The 25,133-nt window shown below is 54.5% G+C and overlaps 1 protein-coding gene across 5 annotated transcripts in view; it reads left to right on the top strand.

Moving 5' to 3' along the window:
* The first annotated feature begins 1,016 nt into the window (after positions 1–1,016).
* The window catches only part of PDGFRB (platelet derived growth factor receptor beta), a 36,950-nt gene continuing 12,833 nt past the window's right edge, over positions 1,017–25,133 (top strand). Inside the window, exons 1-10 of one of the 5 annotated variants that reach the window (XM_006906394.3) lie at positions 1,017–1,684; positions 17,181–17,226; positions 18,407–18,733; positions 19,257–19,523; positions 20,230–20,357; positions 20,471–20,639; positions 21,227–21,419; positions 22,128–22,243; positions 23,543–23,666; positions 24,321–24,529. In XM_006906394.3, coding sequence (XP_006906456.1) covers positions 17,187–17,226; positions 18,407–18,733; positions 19,257–19,523; positions 20,230–20,357; positions 20,471–20,639; positions 21,227–21,419; positions 22,128–22,243; positions 23,543–23,666; positions 24,321–24,529 — 1,573 coding nt within the window. In that variant the 5' untranslated portion in view covers positions 1,017–1,684; positions 17,181–17,186. Of the gene's footprint in view, positions 1,685–5,890; positions 5,915–8,123; positions 8,148–8,199; positions 12,335–17,180; positions 17,227–18,406; positions 18,734–19,256; positions 19,558–20,229; positions 20,358–20,470; positions 20,640–21,226; positions 21,420–22,127; positions 22,244–23,542; positions 23,667–24,320; positions 24,530–25,133 lie in introns of those variants that run through there. The other 4 variants (XM_025043006.1, XM_025043005.1, XM_015585300.2 and 1 more) reach the window with 4 other exon arrangements.

The raw sequence follows: 25,133 nt of genomic DNA, 5'->3' as shown, positions 1-25,133 counted from the left end.
CCTTTTAAAATGATGTCCTTTGGCATCTAAGGGCCAGGAGGCTGTGACTAGAGACATATTCTGATCTGAGGAAATGATGTTGGGAGAAGTGAGGCGATGAGGGCCCAGTCGGGGTCCTGGAGGAGAGGGAGGGTAGGAGGATGGAAATGGAACATAACAGGTACTCGGAAATACCTGTTAGGTGACTGGATGAGAGACAGGGAAAGGGGTGACCTAGGAAGGAGGCAGGACAGCAGGGTCAGTCCACACTGCAACGCGGGTCCTCCTCCGGGATCAGAGCACCTGCGTCTGTTCCATCGTGTCACTCGCGAGACCTGATTCTGCTCCAGTTCTGCCATTGCTGTGTGAGTTTGGGAAGCTCATTTCACTCCTCTGGGCTTCAGTATTTCGTCGTTTGTACAACGGGGAAATAACCCTTTCCTGGGATGCCAGGGTCTTTGAGATGATAGAAAGGAATATGTCTGAAAATCCGAAGTACGCTAGGTGACCTTGGGAAAGTATCTTTCCCTCTCTGGCCCATTTACCCCTAGGCCTTGGTTTCTTCTTCTGAGAGTCTCTCCATCTCTTCAGGTCACCTCAGAAACCCTCTCTGATTCCTTCCAACCCCAGTTAGGTGACCCTCTATACTCTCAGACTCCTGCCCTCCCTTGAAGTACCTACCTGTGCATTGTCTGTCTCTCCCACCAGCCTGGGTGCCCCTGGGGTCAGGGACTGTGTCCTCTCCACTGTTGCATCCCCACCATGCAACACAGTATCTGGCACATGGTAGGTGCTCAACATGCTTGTTCTATGAATGAATGTGGACTGAGTCAACTGTATACCTTATCAGAGCTCCCTTTACAGATGGAGAAACTGAGACACAGAGAAGAGAACTGCTCCCAGGTGCCACGGCAAGGGGAGGCTGCCCCCCAAGACAGGCGTCGGGCGAGTGGGGCTGGGGCACTCTTTAATAAAAGTGACTCAGCGGCTGGCGTGGGCTGTGGAATTTCTAAACATCCCCTCACATCCTGAGAGAGCAGGCGACGGGAGGGAGCAAGCAGAGGGAACAGAGGAAGAAAAACAAGAAACTTGGGGGGAAAGAAAGAAAGGGGGGAAAGAAAACTGAAATTGAAAACAGACGCACGCGTCCACCCTACCGCCCCCCTTCTCCCGGCTGGACCAATCAGAGGCCGCCCTGCAGCCTTTCCCCCAAAGTGGGGGGGGGCGGGGGGAGGAGAGGGCAGGGAAGCCCACAGTGGTGTGAGCTCTGGGGGCTGCCAGCAGCCCGCAGTCCCTACCCGCCCCCGTCTAGGACCCAGGATCGCTCTGTGAGCAACTTGGAGCGAGAGAGGAGGAGGACAAGGAGAGAGCTGGGGCCTCTCTGACCAGCGCCTCCGGGCAGCAGCCTGTGCGGAGACACAGACAGCCAGACCCAGGGCGGCCCCTCCTGGCAACCCTGCTTCTCCCGAAGGATGCTTTGGGTGTGAGGCCACTCCTCACCACTGCAACCCCCTAACTCCCTCCCTTCTCCTGAGACTCCCGGAGCCTTACAACGGTCCATTCTACCCTCCTACCCAGCTGCTGCCCCATTTCGGGCCAGCAAAGACTTTCTGATAAAGGGAGAGGGCAGTGAGGAGGACTTCCTGGAGGGGGTGACAGCCCAGAGCCCGGGACCTTGCCCACATCAGAAGGCATTAGCAGCAAGGTAAGTGCTCTTAGAGGGGGGAACCCCAACTCCTTGTCCTGTCCCCTGGGCCCAGCCTGTGCCTTCTCGAGTAGGTCGAAAAATTGAAAATATTTTTAACAAAACCAGATGGGAGGAGGCCGGAGTCTATGGGCGACATCAGGGCTGGAGGAACTAGTTTTTTCCTGTCTTCTGCTCAGGCTGCTTCTGGGGAGGGTGGCCCCGGCCTCCTCAACGCGGCTGCCCCCTACCCTCATCAAACAAACCCCAGAGGTTTCTGGGTGCCGAGTGGGGGCCTCCAACGCACAGCAGTGCCGGTGGGGGTTGTGAGAAGGAAATTGGGAGATGGCAAACAGGGAACATGGGAAGGGGACCTAGTAGGGGACGGGGACCCTCAGAGCCATAGCCCCTGTCCCTGGGCCCAAGCCTTGTCCCTAAGAATCTGTCTGGCTCTAGGCCAGTCTGCCGCCAGGCAACCTCTGGAGATTTAAATGGATTTGCAAATTTTCCAGATTCCTAAGATGTCCTTCCAAACCCCCAGAGGCTGGGAAAGTGCGAAGGCGAGGGGGCTGGGGCTTGGCAGGCCACGGCTGGGGCTGGGGGTCTGAGAATAGGCTGGTCAGATCTGGGGCCCCTCTGTGAAGAAGGGGGGTCGGCTGCTGGGCCCTTTCCCCTGGTCCCCGGCAGCTGCTCAGGCCTCTTGGCTGTCTCCCTCCTGTCGGACACTGCCCCTTCTCCGCTCTATCCTAAAACATGAATCGGATCATGATTCTTTCTGTGACAATCCCGCACAGAAAGAGCCTATAGAAAGCCCAGACTCCTGACCGGCTGCCGCTGATTGCCCCTGCATGCCAGGGCTGTGTGGAGAGCTTTGTAAGCTTGCTCCCATGTGAGGCTCAACAGCAACTCCAGGGACAGGACGGATTTTACACCCACCTTATATGTGGGGACACTGAGGCTCACAGCCGCCACAAAACCACCACAGAGCTAGCAAGTGGCAGAGTGCTGGGAAGTAGTAAGCGCCTGGCCCCGTCACTCCAGACTTGTGTTCCCGTTCTTTCCGGTCAGATCCCAGGATTCCCGGAAGGAATTTGCAAGAGCTTGACTAGGGATGTGCCCTTCCTCAGCACCTCCACTTTCCCTTCAAGGATCCTCCCTACCTCACCTCCTCCAGGCAGCCTCCCCAGGTTCTTCCAGTCTCTCAAGCGCTAGCCATGCCCTTCGCTAGAACCTTGTTGCTTGGCTTTCTTCCTGTGTTCTGTTTGCGTATCGGAGACCATTTGGGCCCCGGGTTTGCTTCCCCATCTTATATTCTGTCCCTAATGTCCCCAGGTGGGCAGCGGGGCTGAGAAAATGTTCTGGTGAAAGGGGGGAAGGGACTCGCTGAAGATCTTCTGTTTCAAGTGTGAGACCAGAACCCAGGCCTTCCGTCTCCCCTCAGGGTTCCTTCCAGAAGATCACCCGTTCTTCCAGACTGTGTTTTTCTGTGTCGAATGGGGAGGAGTGCCCCTTTCTGTCTCTGCGATCCCAAAGTGCACAGAGGTCTCTAGTGAGATCTTCTGAAGTCATGCGGTCCTCTCCTGTCTCCACACTGGAGGGTCCCTGAGTCTACAGTGCTCAGGGACAGGAGGACCATGTCGGTCACCGTCACTGAGTGCTGACCCCGTGCCAGGCACAGAGCACGGGACCTCACGCGCCTTGTAACCCCACAGCAAGTCTTTGTTCCCCCTGCTTTGCAGACAAGAGAACCGAGGCTCAGAGAAACTAAGTGACTTTCCTAGGGTCACGCAGTTAGCAGAGTTGGTATTTAGGCCACGCTCTGCCTGAATCCAAAGAATTAACCCCCTCGCTACTCAGGGAAACCCTGGTCAGAGAGGAGAGATGTCCTGCAGAGCCTACGCCTGGCTCCAGCATCTTCTGAAGCAGAAAGTTCAGCACCAGGCCTGACCTGCTTGCTTCTAGGTCTGCCTGGCCCTGGCTCAGGTCAGTCCTGAGTAAGGAAGAAGGCCACCTGGTCAGCACCCTCCCCTCAGCGGTGCTCAGGCAGCCCTGCCTCCTCTGTGGGAAGAAGAGTCGAGACTTGTAATTGCCCACAGATGTGGGGCAGCGGAAAGCACCGTGGATTCAGAGTCAGGAGACCTGGCTCTTGCCCTGGCTCGTCTCAGATCCACTGTGTGGCCAACCTCAGGCCCCCACATCTTTCAGAACTGTGTCAGCATCTGGAAGGCTGTGGGTACCATGGGTAAACCACGACAGGTCTGGGATCGGTCGGCCGTGCATTAACCCCCAATTTGACTTTTGGCCGACTGCGTGACCCTAAGCCAGTGCTCTGCTTCTATTGGGTGTCAGTCCCCGATTCTGTGAGTGGCAGGGTAGGATGTGGGCTCCATGAAGTAACAGTGTAGGTAAGACGCTTAGCACAGTCCCCGCATTTCTTGGGCTGCACCTAATGCCATTGGCTCAGAGGGCCACTGTTCTCCCGCCTCCTGCACAGGTGGACTTGGCTGTGAAATTGGTCTGCATCCCACAAAGGACCATGACCACGGAAGAGACCTGGCCACCATGAGTATTCTAAAGGCCCCCTTCCATCCTCTAGACATAGTCTGGCTCTGAGGCCAGCTGCCTTCAGGCTGAAAGAGGATGCCCCGGGCGTTTTGCTCAGGACAGGCTGTTGAGTGTGGTACAGAGGGAGGACGGAATGAGAGGGTCCCCAGACATCCCTGAAATGTGCCCCCTGCCTATCCCATTTTTTTTATTTTCACATGGTTCTGGACCCTGCAGGCAGTGGACCCTTGGAATGGAGAGAGATCGTCTTCCACTGTTTTCCACATGCCCCCGCGCCCCCAGGGTCAGAGCTGTAGTGCCTCAGCTGGAAAGCAGTGCGTGCAGGATGATATAACAGGGACCAGCCCTTTCTCAGCACTTCCATTGTGCTTTACATCCATTACTGCAAAGTTCACTGCTGTATTCCTCAGCGCTTAGAACAGGCCTGGCATTCAGTAAGCGCTTAAATATTTGCTGAACTAATTTAATCATCGCAACAAACTCCAGCAGTAGTTATAAACTGTCTCTGTTTTACACATGAAGAAATGCCCAGAGAGGTTAAGTCAGTTGCCCAAAGTCTCACAGAAAGGAAATGGTGGAGCGGACACTTGCACCTGGGTGTTTCTGACCCCAGCACCCTGATGAAAGGCTGGGTGGGGCCGGGGCCACCTCTGGGGATCCAGCATAAGCTCTGAGAATGTGCCTCAGCTGTGGGGTCCCCTCAAAGTTCCAGAGGTGGTCATTAGACCCCGGAACCCATCTTGTGTGCCTGTGGGTGAGTCAGTCTGTCTCTGGGCCTCAGTTTTCCCGTTAGTAAAACAGGGAGGTTGAACGAGATCATCTCTGAGCTCCTTCCAGCCCTAAAACAATTCCAGGATTCCAGGCCACACCAGCCCAGATTGGCAGCCGCACAAGCCCTGTTGTGTACTCAGGGATCATGCATATTTAACTTCACAGCGAAAGGGTTTTTTTCTTACCCTTTTTCTACACACTACACAAAGCAGTCAGGATCGATGACCACTAATGGAAAACTTACCTGCAATAACGAGGAGGAACTTTCTGACAATTAGAGTGGCCTGTTAATGCACCCAGTTTCTCAGGGAGCACCAAGGGCTTGTTCCCACACAGCCCATGTGCCCATTTTCCTGGGATATTGAGGAAGAAGGGTCGGGAGCTGTGCCTGTCAGGAAGTGTGTGTAGATACTGTGATCCTCGAAGTCTCTTCCAATGCTGACTTTTTAAACCTCATATGCTCTGATTCAAGAGGAAGCAAGGCTTTGGCCGAAGGTAGACTGACGAAAGATGTGGTCCAGAGGTGAGGGAGTGGGTGCAGAGACCCTCCTCTAGTGGGAGGGGCGTGGAACTCACACTCTGTTGCTGCCAGGGTAGCAGCCCACCTCAAACCCCTCCCAAGACTTCAGGCCCAGAGCCCTTAGGCAAAAGCCGCTGGCCCCAGGACACCCCGTTCTCAGATGCTTTCTGGGCACCCCGCCCCCAGCATAATGCAGGAGGTTGAAAATCAAAGTGTATCGCTTTAGCTACATTAATACCCTCTCTTCTCCTTGCTTCAGATCAGGGCTATTTGATGTCTCGGGTGCCCAAAACCTTTCATCTGCCAGAAGGACCAGCTTCGCCGTCCTGTGATGGAAAGTGTTGTCCCTTAGGAAGTGGGGGCAGCATGGCCAGGGGGTCAGACAGTTCCCGAAGGTCAGAGACGAAAGGACTTTGGGGGCCACTGGGTTCAACTTCCTTATTGTGTGGGTGGGAAATTGCGGCCCAGAGAGGGGGAGGATGTACCTCAGGTTGTACAGATCACCAGCGATGGCACTGAGCCTGGGACCCGGCCTGCGGGCCTGGCCTTTCCTGTATGCACCACGTGTGCTGCATCTTCACCCACCTATGTCGTCCAGGGCTCAGCTCCAGCTCTCCCTGAGGTGAGGCCACAGGTGGGCTGAAGAGGTGCTATGCCATCCCACTAAGGGATGGGAACTCTCCTGGGTAGTTTTATGGACCACGGAGCCTTTGGTCGTGTTGCTTCTCCATTCTGGCCATAATTTCCTTTTATGTAAAGGTGGGCAGACAAGGGAAGAGCTCAGGGACCCCAGAGGTCCCATCATGCTCTGTCCTTAGCCTCTGAGAGCCCCTGCCAGGCACAGAGAGATAGATAAACATACTGGTGGATGGATGGATGGATGGATGGATGGACGGATGGATGGACAGATGGATAGATGGCCTCCCCTTTAGTCTAGGGAGCCAGGGTGACTTCATGAACATTTAACCCATGCAGTCACAGAGGCCTCCATGTTTAGAAGGGCCCTGCGCTTGAAATCCTTAATTATTTTTTAACAGGGGGCCCTGTGTTTTCACTTTGCACTTGGCTTCACAAATTGTATAGCTGGCTGCCGGGGAGTTCAGGCTGGGTTTGAGATGGCTTCATCCCCAAACTGATCTTGCTGCTTCCACTGTCCCCATTCTAATCCACACTCTCCCACAAAATGCCAGCCTGCTCCTGTCACTCTCCTTAGTGGAGGCCCCCACCGCAGAAGTGCTTAGAGTTGCACTATCATCACTGCCCCCACCTTCACTATCAGTGCCCTGAAATTGGCTTCCTGGTGCCTCAAGGCAAGCCCAAATTCGTACCCAGCACTCCAAATCTTTCCCAAAGTGACCTCTGCTCCACTTCCCTGCCCAGCACCTACCTATTTGCTGAAGAGCCCTAATTTCTAGAGCACTCACAAGTCTCTACCATTTCTCCCAGACACCTTGAGATCTCCCGCTTCCCTGACTGCTCACACAGAGCCCCTGTGGAATACCTTTCCTTGGCACCATCCACCAGAGGACCCAACAAAACCTGAAGGCCTAGCTCAAGGCCACCCGCCCCCACCTTTGGAATAATCACATAATCATAAGAGTTACCATTTACTGAGCATCTGCTATGTGTCGGGTGCATTTGATCATCATCTCTAACCTTTGCAGCAATGGAAAAGGGCTTTTTATGCCATTTTCTAGGAAACTGAGACTCAGAGAAATTAAACTCAGAGCTCACACAATTGTGAGAGAGTAGGAAATGGTACTTGGACCTGGATTAAGTGGCTTCAAGCTGGCACTGCTGCCCCAGACCTGGCTGGGATCCTATGCACTTTTAGTGCCCTGGGCGGCATTAGGCACAATGTGCTGGCATCAAGATTTTATTTGTCCATTTTGCCCCCTCATCAGCCTGTCCCATCACCTCCCTGGAAGGGAAGGGTCACCATTGCCTATCCATCCCAGTTCCCCAGCCTGGTGAGTTATTAGGGGGCAGTGGATGCCCCAGGGCTGAGGACCAGGAGAGCTGACCCTACGTACCGTTTGACCCCTCATGCTGTGTAAGCATCTATTGAGCACCTACTGTAAACCTAATCTCCAATTAGGCACTTGGAGATATCCCAAAAAATTGTTAGGTGGGTTTCCTCATTTGTGGGAAATGAAATTAAGAGACTAAGACAAAAGTACAGGAAAGAGTTCGTTGACAAAGAGTGGACTGAGGGTCATTAGACTTAGGTTCTGGTCCTGGGTGGGCCTCTATCTCCCTTAATATGCTAGAGGGAGACACCCTGCCCCCACCCCAGCTGAGCCTGATGATAACACCAATGACAATAGCAGCACCCCTTCCTGAGGAGCCCTTCTGGGGAGGGGCTTTCCCGCCATCTCATTGATCACACGCATCCCTTTGCTGACAAGCCGAGCCTAGCAGGGTCTCAGCTGTGTACTCCAAGCCAAGTGAGTGAGTGAGTGAGTGACTTACTCTCCCATGAGTGAATGAAGAATAATAATAACGTGACTACTGACTTAGCAGAGGGCTGTGTGCCAGCCCCTGCTCTAAGCATTTTACTTGTATTAACTCATTTGAAGGCCTTGATGAACCCTGACTTACAAATGGGAAAACCAAGCCACAGAGAAGGTGAGTTATAATATATGGGACAATCGGGGGTTGAGGGAGGAGGTGGATGACTGAAGAACTGGGTGCAGGAGCAGACGATGAGAAAGCGAGAGAGAAACGAAACACGGGAGCTTTCTCCCCTTCTGCTCTGCTGCCCAGGAGGGCTCTGAGGGGAATCTCAATGCTCCGTAATTGGCACCAATTAATAGCTAGCTACCCCAGCTTGGTTCGCCTGCTCTGGTCTGGTGGGGGAAGGCCGTGTGCTGGTGGGTCAGTACCAACGGCCCGAGGCCTGCCTGCCCCTGCCCACTTGGCTCTGAGAACCCATTCTATTTGTGGACCAGCCCAGGGCTGATCTGGGGCTGGCAGCAGCCTGGGGAACAGAAGGTTTGCTTGTCTACGCCTGTTGCACCCCCACCTCCCCAGCCTCAGCCTGGGACCCCTCTCGGGGGCTCCTTTGGCTGCCAGGGCCTGGTGTTCTTCGTTGCCATGGCACCGCCGGAGATGAGGCTCTGGGGGGTGGGGTGTGAGGCAGGGCAGTAGAGGGATGGTGGAGGCCTGGAACTCTGTAGCTGCAGAGGCCCAGGCCCTCTGTGAACAGTGGAAGGGGGTGCTGGGGCCCCATCAGGGGCTGGCCTGGACCCTGAGCACAGTAGACCTATGGCAGAGCTGGTCACACGCCTAGCCCAACTGCCTGGATTCTCCATCTCAGAGGCCCCTGGGACAGGTCTCCAGGCAGGCCAGAGCCCCTGCTTGGACACTGCCCCTACCAGACACAGGTTGTCCTCTGTAAGGACTTCTCTCCTCAAACTATGTGCCAACCTTCAGGTTCTACAGCAAAGTTGCAGAATGGTTTTGAGTTCTAATCCTGCCTAGGTGGCCCCTTGGTCACTCTGCACCTCAGTGAGGGGAGGGACAGGACTCTGACTTCTGAGGATCCTTCTATCCCTGAGAGCCTGGATTCTGCATGGACCCCAGTAGGGTGAGCCCATGTGGGAGTGTTTCTCTGAACAGACCTACTTCTGGGCAGGAGATAAGCAGTCTAGCATGGAGGTTAAGAATGCAAATTTGGAGTCAGACAGGCTTGAGTTTGCATCCCAGCTTCATTGCTTATTAGTTGTGTGAGCTTGGACAAGTTACCAAACCTCTCTGAGACTCAGTTTCCTTTTCTGTGAAATGAGAATAATGATTATACCCACCTCACAGGATTGTGGTGAAGATAAAACAAACCCCCCAGGTCATCTCATTTAGTAGAGTGCCTGGTTCCAAATTAGGAGGGGCTTTTGTTTGTTTTCAGATTATGGGGCATCAGAACAATGAATGAGAAGAAGAATGTCCTGGGATGGGGGATGGTTGGTGGAAAGAAGCAGGACCAATGAGTAGAGGATACATTGGGACAGATTACACTCAATGTAATAAAAGTTTTCAAATAGCCTAACCTCTGAGGATCCTGAGCTGGCCAAGAATGGGATGGGCCGCTGGTGAGGTGGTGAGATCTCTGTCATGGGAGGTGTGCAATTGTAGCTTTTGTTTGCAGAGAGGGTGAGGGAAATATGAATAGAGAATATCTCCTAAGATTGTAGGGCTCTATGAAAGTCAGGTTCATCCAGCTGAAAGGAGAGCATGGACCAAAAGGGGAGGTCAGACAACAGAGTGGAAGAACAAGGCTGGTGAGTTATGTATTGAGCTTGTATTGTGTGCCAGGCACAGACTTGTCATCTTTGCCTCCTGCCTTAGAGAAGCTGTCACCTGAGTATTGAGCCTGTGTGCTTTGGGATCAGTCTACTCGGGTCTGGGGTCAGTCTGCCCAGGTTTAAGCACTGGCTCCATCACTGGCAAGCTCCGTGACCTTAGACAAATGATTTAACCTCTCAATGCCTCACTTTCTTCACTGTAAAATGGAGAAGCAACACTGACCTCATGGATTGCTCTGAGATCATGCACATAAAGAGCTTAGCCCAGGCGGTGGGCGATATGAACTAAATCACAGGTAGCTATTATCATTCTTGTGGTCATTTTCAAGGCCTTTTAAGTCCTTGTTCTTTTTGGAAGGGGCTGTTAGGGGCCCAGATGGGATTCAGAGGACTCTGGTCTGGGAATCCACTGACAGGCCATATGGCCTGGAAGGTGATGTGGGGACGAGCAGGGAGGCCAGCGAGGTGCCTGAGGAGGCAGGAAGTGCTTGCTCCACAGGCGGGTGAACAAGGGCATGCAGCTGGCCTCCCTCCCTCACTGACCTCCTTCTCAGGCCGGTTCCCAGCCTGTGCGGGGACCCGGGTCCCCTCCTCTGGGCCCCCAGCGGCCTGAGGCACACACTGAGTGCTTTCCCACGAACCGTTCCAAGTAGCTGGGCCTGCAGGGTCCCCTACCCCCAAGTGCTCACACTCTGGCGGGTGAGGGGGCGTGAGGCAGGAGAGGGGATCAGCTCGTTCTTTATCAGCCTGGCTCCGATCCAGACAGATGTTTCGTTTTATTTTGAACTTCCAGAAAATAGGTCATTTCTTTCCATTGTATCCCTGGGGAGGCCTCCTGGGGAGAGGAGCACAGAGTGAGTGACGAGTGTGGGGGCCTCACACGGGCCCTGGGGATCAGGGAGGGCAGCAACCTCCCTCCCCCAGTTATGATGAGCTGTCTGCAGGGCCAGGGCATGAAGCTCTTGAAGGTTCTTAAAGGCCAGGCTAAGAAGCGGGTCTCTATAGTAGCCTCCCCCTGCCATCTGAGGGAGGTGCATTCCAAGCCTTCAAGTGGATGCTTGAAACTTTGGATGGTACCGAACCCTACATATCCTATATCTTTTCCTATACATACGTATCTATGATAAAGCTTAATTTATAAATTAGGCACAATAAGAGATTAGCAACAATAACTGATAATAAAACAGAACAATTATAACAATATACTGTTAATAAAAGTTATGTGACCGTGGTCTCTCTCTGATAACAGATCTGATAACTGAGACAACTACTAAGTGACTAACGGACTAGTAGATACCCTGGACAGAGGGGTGATTCACGTCTTGGGTGGGATGGAGGGGGATTTTGCAAGATTTTATCACGCTATGTAGAACAGTGCACAATTTAAAACTTATGAATTGTTTATTTCTGGAATTTTCCATTTAATAGTTTCAGACTGGGGGTAACAAACCATGGAAAGCAAAAGCAAAACTGAAAGTAGGGGGGACTACTGTACCTAGGGATGGTGGATGAAGAGCCACAGAAGCGCGTTGTCAGACAGGTATTTCAGATCAGAGAGTTTGGGGTATGAGAACAGCTGGGAGGACAGACCATTGGTGAGGCGATGTGAGGAAGGGTACAGAGGGGCAGCTAGAGGTGACCAAGCTTGTGCTGGAGTGGCAGAGGTGGGTGGATCAGAATGATGGTCCATGGAAGTGGCACTGTTCTCCTACCCATTGGGACTTCTAGAACAGCCAGAGCCTGTGCCAGGCCCTAACTTAGTCAATTTCTGTTATTTTGTTTGGGGCGGGCGGTGCTCACAGATACCTTGAAAACATGAAGGTCCTCTGCTTCTAGAGGCAGCACGGCAGAGAGTCGAGCTCGGGCGATCAAGCTGCATCTCTGTGATTTGGACCAAGTTCCTCACCCACTTCCCTCTCTGGCCTCAGTGTGATCCTGAGGCTTGTGGGGAGATTCATTTCGTCACGGTGGAATACTGAGCCTTTCCCAACAGATAGAAGTGTGGGGCACAGGCTTGAGGGGGGCAGGTAGGAGCCTCATATCCTCAACCTCTTCCCAGGTTTGTACCTCACCTATAACCATCTCCCTGCCCAGCGGACTCTGCTTTCTTGCCTCGCTCCCGTGCTGCGAGATCCCACCTACATCTCAGCCCACTTGGGATAAGGCCACAGTGGCCACACTCTCGGCTACATCCAGCCTGTGCTGCCCTCACTCCCGTACTCTCCCAGCTGCCGGAGGGAGGACTCAATCTCTGGCTCCAGATGCCTCTTGCCCCCACATACTCCCAGGCCTGGAGCTGGCTGCCTTCTCGGAGCTGAGTCATGATATCCTGGCCAGGGCCCCTCCCCAGCACCCCGCCACCACCCCAGCGTTCCAACTCAACACAGCTGCCTCCCAGAGCAGAGTCCTGAGAGCACAGCATGTCAGCACTGGACATGGTCCCAGGATAGCTCCGCCCGCCCTGTGTACAGATTGGGAAACCGAGGCTCGGAAAGGGCCAGGACTGTACTACAGGTGGGTGACAGAGCAGGAGCTAGAATTTATATCCCCTTACTCTCAGCCAGGGACTTGTCTCCTAAAGTTTGTCCAAGGGCTGTGAAGTGCCCCTGGTGTGGAAGAGAGATGACTAGACTACGGGTCGGAAGACCTGAGTCTGCGTCCCATTCTGCCAGCAAATTAACAAGTCGTTCCTCATTTCAAGACTCAGTCTCCAGTCCCTGCCTGGCTGGGACAGTGCAGGGAAAGGACTTTGATATAAAGGTCTATGTATAGCAGGGCGGGGGTGGGCATGGGGAGGGCGTCCTGTGGAGAGGGAGGGGGCAGCAGCTGTCCTCCGAATCCTGGGACCTCGAGCCACTAGACTCACATCTGAAGCAGGGCTGCTGGTCAGGTGAGCATCAGTCTCCACTGGCCACCTGAGTCCAGCTTGCCTAAGTCAAAACACCGGGACCTGTCCCTGTCCCTCGCTAAGTCTGTTTCCTCATCTGTACAATGGGGCAGAGGAAGCGGTTTGGATGAGGTAGATCATCCCTGAGGGCTATGGAGCTCTGACATTCCAAGGCTAACCCCGGGACCCCACGGCCAGGTGCCCTCCTCTCTCTGGTATCTTGTTTATTCAGAGCATCCCTGGCTGGAGAGTGAAGACTGAGGCCGCCTGGCCAAGTACCCGCCTCTTCCTCGAAGCAGGGCTTCCTCCCATCCTCATCTCGCTGCTATGTTTCCCTCCCATCCCCATCTTCCTGCCTCCAGACCGAATGTGTCTCTGTCCCCTCAGGTGCCCGCAGCCCCTCACACCCCGAACCAGCTCAGTGACAGCTCTTCATCCTGCTTCTCTGCCTTATTTTCATCTCAGAAAATGGCACTGCCCCCAGCATACGCACACCAAGCCAGGAATAGGGGTGGGGCTCCTTTACGCTACCTCTCTCTTCCTCCCCCTAACATCTCATCACCAGGCCCTGTTGTTCTCAGCTAGATAAACCTCAAACCCATCTGTTTCTATCAGTCTTCACCGCCCTCTCCTCGGCTCAAACCGAGTAAACAGAAGTGGCGGCTGGCACTCCACCTTGCCTCAATCTCTGCTCCCTGTCGCTAGGCAAGTTTCCTAAGTGCTCTCTGCCTTAGTTTCCCCATCTAAAATGGGGATGATCGTATCTACCCCATAGAGTTGACTGAGGAGCAAGCGAGTGAATACATGTCGACTGCTTAGAACAGCACACCACGTGCTGGTTTTGGGGCCTGGCTCTATGCACATATGGATGTGCATTCCGGGGGAGTTGAGGTCCCATGTGCACATGCTCTGTGTGTGTGTTACGCACACACACAGCTTTGTTTTTCCTGGGCATTTGCGAATTGACACATGTATGCATGTCACATGGGTATGGTGGAGAGCACGCAGGCAGCAGTTTGCGGTGCGTGATGTGGGCTGGGCACAGTGGGAGCTGCGTGTATGTGTGCTTTGTGTGGGTCTGCACATGTCGAGTGCCTGTGTGAGGGCCAGGCGCATACATGGCCCGCTGCACACGGATGTGTTTCAGAGCAGTGTGTGAGCGCGCGCGTAGGCAGGAGTCTGTGCTGTGTGTGCACGTGCTCACTGTGTGCAGGCCTCCCCCACTGGCAGCCACGCAGGCCCCCCTCCCTGGCCTGCCTGTGCCGTGGGAGCCGCAGGACCCCGAGGGAGGGGAGCTGCTGCAGGCGGATGTGGCCAAGATGAACTGGATTTATTTAGATTAAGGCGGTGGGAAAGGAATGGAGACTTGTATGTGCTGGAAGGAGGGAAGGCTGGGGCTCTGAGAAAGCCTCCCCCAAAACGCTTGCTCCCTTGGACTTGGGGTCCTCACTCTGCTCCCCCAAAGGGATCCCTCTGATTCACTGTGAGGAGCTGAGCAATTATCCCATCTTTGGACCTCTGTCCCCCAAACCCAGCCAAAATAGGAGGAATCACGAAGGCTTCCTGGACAAAGGCCGGGGGTGTTCCTGAGGGTTGCCTCCCTCTTTATCAGGGGCCTCCCTGGGCAGGAGAGTATGGTAGGTAGGGGAGTGCCCGTTCTCGACTGTGACATCTACCTTGTCCCAGGTGGCTCCTTCCTGGAGCTCAGCCCTACCCCTGAAGAAGGAAAGTGGTCGCAAGTAAGCCCACCACCCCCCAATCAGCTGCCTGGGACCCTCTGGGGTTGATGGGATCCATGGCAGCCTCTGGAAAGCTCGAAGAGGTCCGCAAGACATTGAGTGGACAGCTGGGTGTGTCAGGGACTCATCCGAGAGGGCTTAAGAGATCCTGTCTGGGTGCCCCAGGCCGCACTCTGATTCTTCCCTGTCCTGTGGCCCTTTCCCTGCCACCTCCTGGATTGCCGAATCGCCAGTTTATCTGTCTGAAAGGCACCTGAAAAACCGAGAGAAACAACTTGTCAGACTCCACACAGCGAGTCTGTGACCGAATGATTGGGGAAATTCAATCCATGGAGTGAGAGAGGTTATGGATTCTCACATGACTCCAGGCTCGGGAACGTAGCCCCCTCCTTCTCATCAGTCCCCACCTCCCCAAACTGCCCCAGCAAGAGTCATAGTGACTAGAGCCTTCTCCTGGCAGTTTTAGACTAGGATGGCTCTTTGAGATGACCCATCTACACCTCTCCCTGTATGGATGGGGACACAAGAGTCCCTGAGAGGGCTGGAGACTTGCTCAGTCTCAAGGTGCATTGGAGGCCTCTTGTGACCAGAGACAAAACGCTCATTTCATAAAGAGAGAAGCCGGTCCAAGATCCCTGGGGCGTCTACACGCTGCCTAAGGTGTCTACACTCCCCCTGAGCTCCTTTGCCCACCTATCCTCTCCGCATAGCCTGCTTCTGCCTCTTTGCTGTGTGACCGACTGGGCCATGATTCTGTCCATCTCTGGGCTTCTGCTGCCTGTTCAAGAAGACCCCTTCCAGATGAGAGTCTCAGAGACTCCAAGCCGCCTCCAGCCCCAGGCCCAGCAGGAGAGGAGCCAGGGTCAGGGGCTGCTCATGCAGGGGGCCCAGCCCACACTGCCCAGCCTTCCAAAGCCAGGCCAGCCCCAGTTGCAGTGACCTCCCATCTCCAGGCCAGCCGACCAAATTCCTCCTTTAGAATAATAAACAGTGTGGCCAGCCAGGGAGGCTGGGAGGGGCGGGGCAGGGAGACTGAAATGCCCCCCTCCCCCAGCCTCTGCTGCTAATGATTTTCTTTGGCTGAGATGTCTGGCAGGAAGGGGGGAGTCAGAGGGGCACCCACCAAGGGGCAGATGGGCCTCTGTGGGGGCTGCTGGCTCCACCATGGCGCTGCTCCCTCCTTCTGGAGGAGGCCTGGCATCCAGCTGGAGGGGCTGAGGCAGGAGATATGGAGAGGGAGGGGGTCTCAGAAAGGCTGGGCTTTTAGTCTGGAGCAATTGGGAGAGGGGAGAGGGGAGAAAGGAGGGAACCCTCAGGCAGGCTCATCTGAGGGGACGGGGAGAAGGAGGAGGAGAAGAGCAGATTCACTCAGAGAGCTTATTGGGGTACTGGGCAGGGCTGAGACTGGGGGTCCACAGGCCAGGAGCCTCACCTCTGTCCCACCACTAAGGTGTAAATGCAGTAAGTGGTACACTCAGGATCATCCCATTTTGAGAGCTGGAGACCGAGGCCGCAGAGATAGTGATGGCACAGGAGGTAGCTCTGCTAGGGGTCAAACCCAAACTGCAGGCTTGGACTGGAAACTAAAAAGGGTGAGGTGGGGTGTGTGTGTGTGCAGTGGGGGTGACACGGGCATGGCCTGAGGAGCAGGCCAGACTGGGCAGCCTCTCAGTGAAGTCAGCAGACACACAGCACTGGGAGGCTCCTTGTTGCCTTGTCACGTGGTGACTTCCCACATTTCTTGCTCTGCGACTCCCACCCACTTCAGGTCTCCTTCCCATCCATGCTGCAGGCAGACCCTTGCAAGCCTGGCTATTGGTGGTTATTTGGGATCCTCGGATGGGGCGACCACGGGCAGGGATGGAACGAAGGCTCACCCAGTTCAACCTATCTTTCAGTGCTTCCAACGCTGTTTCTCTTTCTCCGTCTCTCTGTGTCTTTGTCTCTCTCTACCTCTACCAGTCTCTGTCTCTCTTTCAGACTCTGTTCTGTAACCTCGGGTAAACTTCTTTTCCCCTCAGAGCCTCGATTTCCCCATCTGGACACTGGGGGGTGGGGATTGGATTCAGTAGTCTCCAAGGACCTTCTAAGGCTTGCTGTACAGTGGGGCCTCCCCTGGGCCCAGCCCCTGGCCCCTCTCCCCTGGGCCTCTCTGTGTATCTCAGGGCTGAGTAAAGGGGGTCAGGCATGGGGGTGCCCCCCACATTCCACAGCCCTGACTCCCCCGCTTCCCTTCCCACAGCCGCCTCCACTTCCTGTTGTGCTTGTGGAGCTGTGGGAGTCCTCTGGGTTCTGGCGTACCCCCACCTTCTACCCCAGCCCTTTCATCACGCTTTCCCAAATATTTGTCCTGGCAGATAAGAGCCTGGTATTGGAACTGTCACCCGGAGGACAGGCTGTTAGTGCTGGCGGGACCCTGGACAGCATCCAGCCCACGTTCCCCACCCCCACTGTACATGCAGAGAAACTAAGGCCCAGAGAGAGGCCAGGGTTCAGCCAGGGTTACCAGAGTGGTAGAGGCAGAGTCAAAGCACGGTCCAGGCTCCTTGAGGCTGAGCCCAATGTAGGGGAAGGGGACGCGTGGGCATGATGGCCTTCTCAGCTGTGGGACGCGGGTGGCCTTTGACTTGGGCTGCATAGAATATGGAGGTTGGGTGGCCCGGGCTGGGGCTTACTCTGCAGGACCCAGGTGTGAAGATGGGCCCTGGGCCCTGACCCCTGTTTAACTTTGCAGGATACCATGCTGCTTCTGAGTGCCATGCCAGCTCCTGTCCTCAAAGGTAGGTAGACTGGGGCAGGGGTAGGGGGACCCAGGGAGGCACTGAGCAGGACCCTGGAGCTGGTGGGAGTAGTGCATGCTAGCACCAGGGCCTGGGAGAACTGCTGTTCTCCTGAGCTTCAATGTCCTGCCTTTCCAGTGAGTCTCAGTGGAGGTTGCCTTCCACCACCCATCCCTCAGCTCACAAACCTCAGTGGAGCCTCTGCTTGTCCAGAGCCATCCGCTCAAATCCTTTGCTTGGCCCTCCACACTCCATGCCCCGCCACCAGCTGTCCTCGCCCCGCTCACTAACAGTCACCCCGGCCTCCCATATCTTCTCAGCACTTGCTAGTATCAGTCTGTCCAGTCAGCTTCTGGTCTGGGACTCCTCTCCCCTGCCTGGACCCCTCATTGGCTGTGAGCTCCCAAGTCCTGGCTGGGCTTCTCTCAGCCCAGTCTTCCCTCGCTCTTGCCTGTTACTTGCACTGGGCTCTCCAGGGGCTGGGCAGCTGACTAGCCAATCAGCGGGCATTGGCAATCAATGACCAGGCAATCACTTATCTGAGGGTGAGGGATTGGCTCGCCAAGTCTGGGGTGGGTGCGGGGGATGGGGGGTGGCGGGCGAGGCGGGAGGGGGCTACAGAATCTTTCTCCAGGGAATGTCAGTAGGAGATGAGGAACCAATCACTTGACAATCCCCCAGCCCCAGGCCCCTTGAGTTCCCCAGGGGCCTCAGCACCTCTCCTGCCCCAGTCTGCCCCATTCTGAGCTGCCTCGCCCCACCCTCCACAAGCAGGGCCACCTCTGGGCTTTGGGCGGAACCTGGGCAGCTGTGGCAGCTGTAGGGAAGAGGCCCAGAAAGTGACCTGGGAAATAATGCAGGAACTGGAAGCTGGGAATTGCTTCCCGAGGATTTCCTGACATCTTTGTAAGAACATGCCCACAGCCCGAACGCTGCACTACTGAAGGACTTCATGGCTGGGGTTCTAAAGGCACTGAGATGAGGAGGCCAGGAGGCCCGAAGGAGTCCCTGGGAACCGAGTACTGAACAAGCAGGCCTCAGAACCATGAGTTCCAGCCTATGTGTGGATTAGGGCGGCGTGTTTTCAAGGGCTGTGATTAAATAGCCTCCCCCAGGGTCGGCTTTGGGGAGAGGCGAGGGGGCTCCTGTGCTCTGACGTCTGATGCCTCCTCTCCCAAAGGCCAGGTGCTGTTGCTGCCCCTGCTGCTGTTGCTGGGACCACAGGTCTCCCAAGGTCTGGTCATCACACCCTCAGAGCCAGAGATCATCCTCAATGTCTCCAGCACCTTCGTTCTGACCTGCTCGGGTCCAGCTCCAGTGATGTGGAAACGGATGATGCCCAAGCAGCTCCCGCAAGAACTGACTGAGACTCAGGATGGCAACTTCTCCAGCATACTGACGCTGACCAATGTCAATGGGTCTGACACAGGAGAATACTTTTGTACCTACAATGACTCCCATGGGCTGGAGGATGGTGAGCAAAAGCGGCTCTATATCTTTGTGCCAGGTAAGACCCCTGATCTGTGCGCTCACTCCCTCGCTCCTCTTCTCAACTGCAGGCATCTGGGGAAGCGCAGAGAGTGCTTTAGTGATATCGTGAAATACGGCCAGCTCAGAAATGCAGACAAATCATGGAACCCAGCCTGGCTCAGTCCAGGAGTATCACTTCCACCCTTTGGTCTGAATATTTATCTGCTCCCTGCCAGCCCACCCCATTCCTGGCTCCCAAGAACTCTGCGTTCTCAGCTGGTTCCAATACGTTCCCTCTTAGCCTCCACATCTCATCTTCCCCATTCTCCAAGCTCTGCGTACCAGTTGCCCTTCAACTTGAGGCTTATCTTCTTTCCTGCTCTGGTGCTGTCCAAATCAAATGTTAAAGCTAAAAGGCACCTCTGAGATCATCCATATTCTGTAATGGGAGGACCAAGGGCCAGACAGGGGAAGAGGCCTGCTCAAGGTCACATAGTAATTAGGGAGATGGCCGGAAACCCAGCTCCCTCTGACTCTCATTCTTGCCCCACCCTTGGCAGATCCCAACATGGGCTTTCTCCCTGTGTACCCCGAGGAAGTGTTCATCTTTCTCACGGAAGTAACTGAGATCACAATTCCATGCCGAGTGACAGATCCACAACTGGTGGTGACACTGCATGAGAAGAAAGTGGATGTCCCACTGCCTTTCCCCTATGACCACCAACGTGGCTTCTCTGGGACCTTTGAGGACAAGACCTATGTCTGCAAAACCATCATCGGGGACAAAGAGGTGGATTCCGAAGCCTACTATGTCTACAGCCTCCAGGGTGAGCTCCCTTTCTGGGCTGATGTTCAGCAGAGGCAAGTATGACCCTTCACTGAGCCCTTTCCAATTTAGAGTGTGCAACTCCATTGTTCACTGGATTCTCATTACACTGTTGGAAGGCAAGTCATGTTCCCCCATTTTACAGATGAGGAAACTGAGGCCCAGAAAGACGATGGAGTTTGCCCAAGGTCATGGGATGCTTTAGTGGCAGAGCTGGGCTGTATACTATGTTCGGCAAAGGCACAGCCTTTAGAGCCTGCTAGATGTGAGTCCCAGCTCTGCCACTTCCCACCAAATGGCTTCATACAAGGCATCTCTCTGAGCCCGCTTCTTCTGCCGTAAAATAGGAATAATGAGTGCCTACTTCATGAGATTATTGTGAAGATTAAATAAAACAGAAGATGGGGGGTATCTGGTACACAGTTATGCTCAATAAATTTTCCCTGTATTTAGATGCCCAGAGAGTACTTTTGATTTCCAGACTGTTATTCCTTCTGGAATGTCAGCTCCATGAGGACAGAAATTTCGTTTGTTGTATTTACTGCTAAAGCCCCAGTACCTAGAGTAGTACTTGGCATACAGTAGATATTTAATAAATATTTGTTGAATAAATGAATCTTCCACACCAATCATCCCTTCCCTCTGTGGACCTTGACCCCACCCCCAAGCTGAGGTGCCTAAGCCCTAAGCTAGTCTCTCTCCACCAGCGTCATCCATCAACATCTCAATGAATGCAGTGCAGACTGTGGTCCGCCAGGGTGAGAACATCACCATCACGTGCATCGTGACTGGGAATGAGGTGGTCAACTTTGAGTGGATTTACCCCCGCAAGGAGGTAATGCCGGGCCAGGGCCTGGAGGAAGGGCAGGCAGGATGTACATCTCGACTTGCAGCCTGACTTCTTGGCCCCTTCCTGATTTGGGAAACTTGCCCCACGTGTCCCTACAGAGTGGGCGGCTGGTGGAGCCAGTGACCGACTTCGATACGCCCTCTCACATACGCTCCATCCTGCACATCCCCAGTGTCGAGCTGGGTGACTCAGGGACCTATATCTGCAATGTATCAGAGAGTGTGTACGACCATGGAGATGAAAAGGCCATCAATGTCACCGTGGTTGGTGCGTGACTTGGGCTCAGCCCCAACCCTCCTTCTGAGCTGGATCCACACCCTGTCACAGCCCTGGGATGCCGTCAGCCACATTTCAGTCCAGCTCTAGCCACAGTGCCAACCAAAGTTCTATTTCCAGGATAAACCCAAACCAAAACGCAGTGTCAACCCCAAACCCAATCCTAATCCTACCTAGACCTTCCACCCGGCCAGAACCCAGGCCCCATTTCAATTTCTAATCCCAACCTCCATCCCAGGCCCTGGCAGCCTTATCCCCAAATTTAACCAGGCTGCAACTCATCTCAGCCACAATCTTGGGCCAGAACATGCCCAGTGAGAACTATAATTCCATTCCCAATTTTGAACCCAGCCCTTAGACCAATATCAGCCCAAATTCGACCTGGTTCCGGACTCGGTCCCAACTTCGGTACCAGCTACGGTAGTTCCTGAAGCCGAAGCCCTGCCCTCGAAGGCTGGGCTCCTTTGGCATTCAGCTGAAACCTCTCTTCCAAAAGCCCCGGCCCCGGGAGGTGCTATCCCATTGGTGGCTAGGCATAGCCCGCCCCCCCACCCCCAACTGACGGCTGCCCCTTGCAGAGAGTGGCTACGTGCATTTGCTGGAGGAGCTGGACGCTGTACAATTTGCAGAGCTGCACCGGAGCCGGACACTGCAGGTGGTGTTCGAAGCCTACCCGCCACCCACTGTCATGTGGCTCAAGGACAACCATACTCTGGGCGACTCCAGCGCCGGCGAGATCGCCCTGTCTACGCGCAATGTGTCGGAGACTCGGTGAGCAGCCGCCTGCCCATTCCATTCTTGAAATTATTCTCTGCAGTCGCCAGGCAGCCCACAGCCTTCAGCTTCTTGACAGACGTAGGCCCATCTTTCATGAGAGCCTACTACCTGCCAGACTCCCTGCCAGGTGCTGTGCCAGGCCCTGGGGATGCTGCAGAGAACAGAACACACAGTTCTATGCCTCCTAGAGTTTCCTGTCTAGTGGGAACAACAGACACTGGTCAGATGATCACCGAGATGTTTAGTTGTCCTTGTGATGGGTGGAGCCGGAAGGCAGCAGAGGAGAAAATGGCGGGATGATTGGGGAAGAGGGTGCCAGGCAGGCCACTGCCACCTATGCACAGGCGGTAGCCCTGAGGCTGGCGATGAGCAGGATGACCTGAGTACGCTGTGTTAGGATAAAGCAGTGTGAGGCCTTCCTGGAGGAGATGTGGAGGAGAGGGAAATGGTGCTTTCCCTTCGCCCCGCCCCCATCCCTCCTAACCTTCCTTCTTGGCTCAATAGAGCTGCCTGTGGGTGGGGGATTCAGGAGACTAAGCCTATGGGTGTGAGTCTGGGGTCTGTTACTGACACATGTGTGACCTTGGCAAGCCCCTTCCCTTCCGGGGGCCTTATTTTTCCTGTCTGTACAAGGAGGGGGGGCGGCTTTAAGAGTTCTTCCAGCTTTGACAGCTGGGTCTCCTGGCCTGGCCTACTCCCCAGGTACGTGTCAGAACTGACATTGGTGCGGGTGAAGGTGGCTGAGGCTGGTCACTACACCATGAGGGCCTTCCATGAGGACGCTGAGGCCCAACTCTCCTTCCAGCTGCAAATTAACGGTGAGGGGCCCTTTGCCCAGCTTTCTTTCCCGGCTCTCCCACCCCCATTCCTTCTCCCTTCCTACACTGTCCACTCGCCCATAGGAGGAGCAGGGGAAGGAGCCGGGGACTCAGGAGAGACTGGGTTTTAGGCTGAGTACCAACACTGACCCACTGCTGTGTGCCTGCCCCTTCTCTGGGCCTCAGTTTCCCCAGCTGTACACATTGGGCTAGAGTAGTGTTTCCAAAACCTCAGGCCTTCATGTGCCAATGCCATGATTTTTCCTTCTTGCATATACTATACTACTAATTAAATAGATACTTATGGAGCAAGTACAGCACGCGAGGCTGTTCATGGTTCTTGAGGCCCTGCTTTTGTGCAGCTTGCGTTCTAGTGGGGGAAGACAAACATTCAACAACAGGGGTTAAAAACCCCAGCAAAGTATGTAGAAGGTTAGAAGGTAACGAGTGCTGTTTAGGGGGTGAAGTGGGGGGTAGGAAGCTGGGCGGGGAGGATTGAGAGTTCCGGGGGCAGGGACAGTGAGGGTTGTACTTTTAAATGGCAGTGATCAGGGTTGGCCTCACTGAGAAGACAGTTGCCTGAAGACTTGAAGACAGTGAGGGCCTTACCCAAGCGGCTCTCTGGGGGAAAGAGCATCCCAGGCAGTGCAAAGACGAGAGCAATGGCAGAAAGGCCTGAGTGGCCAGAACAGAGCGACAGGGAGAGTGGTGGGAAATGAGGCCAGAGCTGGGTCCGGGCAGTTAGGGAGTGGGGAGCAGGCGGATCAGGTCCTTGTGTGCTCTTGGATGGACTTGGGCTTTTACGGGGACTGAAATGAAGAGCCGTCACAGGGTTGCGAGCAGAGAAATGACACGATGGTGACTTAATGTTTTGTTAATCGGCTTTCTAAAAATAAAATTATTTTGAAAGAGAATTTAACCTCTCAATTGTAGATGGAAAATCAGCGTCACATGTCATAAATATAACTCAGTGACAACAAAACAACGCAATTAAACTCGAGCTCCATGCTCTTGCCTTCCCAGGATTCTGCTACTGAGGCCTGCTCTCTTTGTTAAAGGGCAGATTAGCAAGTATCAGAGAAGTGTTAAAGACAGACTAGCACCCTACTGAGGCTTTTCCTTTGAAGTACCCAGAAGGGGAATCCGCCAGTTTTCACACAGTGATTCCTGGTATTTAAGGTTCACCTGCAGCCTGTAGCTCCCCTCCCCCCAGGGGAGACTCTAGGCCGGGTCCTCCTGGAGGGCCTTTCTCACTGTTCTGACCTTCCCACCTCTTGGCCCTATGCCTTCTCTATGCAGTGCCTGCCCGGGTGCTGGAGCTGAGCGAGAGCCACCCTGCCAACGGGGAGCAGACAGTCCGCTGTCGTGGCCGGGGCATGCCCCAGCCACACCTCACCTGGTCTACCTGCGGTGACCTCAAAAGGTGAGCAAAAAACCCTGGCTTCAGTCTCCCAGAGTACCCACAGCTGTCTGGAACGACCCATTGAAGGTCATCTAGTCCAGCCCCTTCTTCTGGGCACATTGTTCCAGGCTTGAGCCACATTCTAGAGCAGCAATCTCTAACCTTTTGGCAACAGGGACCTGTGCTCCTATGAAAATCTAATGCCTGAGGTGGAGCTGAGGCAGTGATGCTAGCGCTGGGGCGCAGCTACAGATACAAAGCTTCACTTGCTCACCTGCCGCTCACCTCATTTTGTGCGGCCTGCTCCTAAAAAGCCACGGACCAGTACCTGTCTGCAGCCCAGAGGTTGGGGACCCCTGTTCTAGAATATATGGCTTCTTGGAGATGCTTTGCATGGCCTAAATTGACCCTTTTCCTTACCTTGACTCTGAGGGTCAAAAGAAGGGAGTGGTTTTTGCGTATCAAGCTTCTCTGTTCTGGGGTAGGAGCGCCCCCTGATGGTCGGTTGTGGGACCACAGGAGGAATCAGCTCAAGACCAGGCGGTGGGAAGTAGCAGACTACACGCTCCTGGCCTTTGTCCACCACAACGCTGTGGCAATGCTTGCTTTTGGTCTCAGTTTCCCCGCAAGCAGAAGGCAGGGACTGGAAGTTGACCTGGCGGGCTCTACCGGCAGGTGTCCGCGTGAGCTGTCACCCACGCCACTGGGGAACAGTTCCGAGGAGAGCCAGCTGGAGACAAACGTAACGTACTGGGCAGAGGAGCAGGAGTTTGAGGTGGTGAGCATGCTGCGCCTGAGCCATGTGGATCAGCCGCTGTCTGTGCGCTGCACGCTGCGCAACCTGCTGGGCCATGACGTGCAGGAAGTCACCCTGGTGCCACAGTGTGAGTCACCCAGCCTCAGCGGCCCCCGATGACCTCACCCCCACCTAGATCTTGACGTACTTGTGACTGCCTGTGCACACACAGCAGGCCAGAGTCAGCATGTCACGGACACTCAGAAGCACTGTGAAACCCACCAGAGCATGTTCCTATGCACTTATACAACAACACAATATTGGCACATGTGTACATCCACAAGTATATGTCTATAAACCATGGCTATGAATAGCGTTTTCTCCCTATACCTAGTGTGTGTACGCTCTGTGTATGTTGTAAGCCATGTACATGAGCATCCCTGATCCTTGGACACGGTGCAACCCTCCCAATGTAGATTTGTAAACCATATAATGAAGAATGCACCATCCCCAGATACATGTGTAAGGCTGGAATGTATGTCTGTATGCATGTCTATGTGGGTACACAATCCCCATAACAGTGTATAAACGATGCATGTACAATTCCTGTGCATGTGTGAAAACTGGCATAGTGCATGTCTGTAAGCATGAGGAAGAGAGGTGAAGCACAGCCCAGCTGCCAGGAACTTGCATCTAATCTACAGCTATGGTAGACTGACTCCTGCAAGGGCTGGAAGAATATGGAGGCTGAT

The sequence above is a fragment of the Pteropus alecto genome, unplaced genomic scaffold, assembly GCF_000325575.1.
Source record: "Pteropus alecto unplaced genomic scaffold, ASM32557v1 scaffold40, whole genome shotgun sequence".
Taxonomy (NCBI): domain Eukaryota; kingdom Metazoa; phylum Chordata; class Mammalia; order Chiroptera; family Pteropodidae; genus Pteropus; species Pteropus alecto.
Note: the sequence above shows the minus strand (reverse complement) of the source record. Positions and strands in the feature narration are given on the sequence as shown.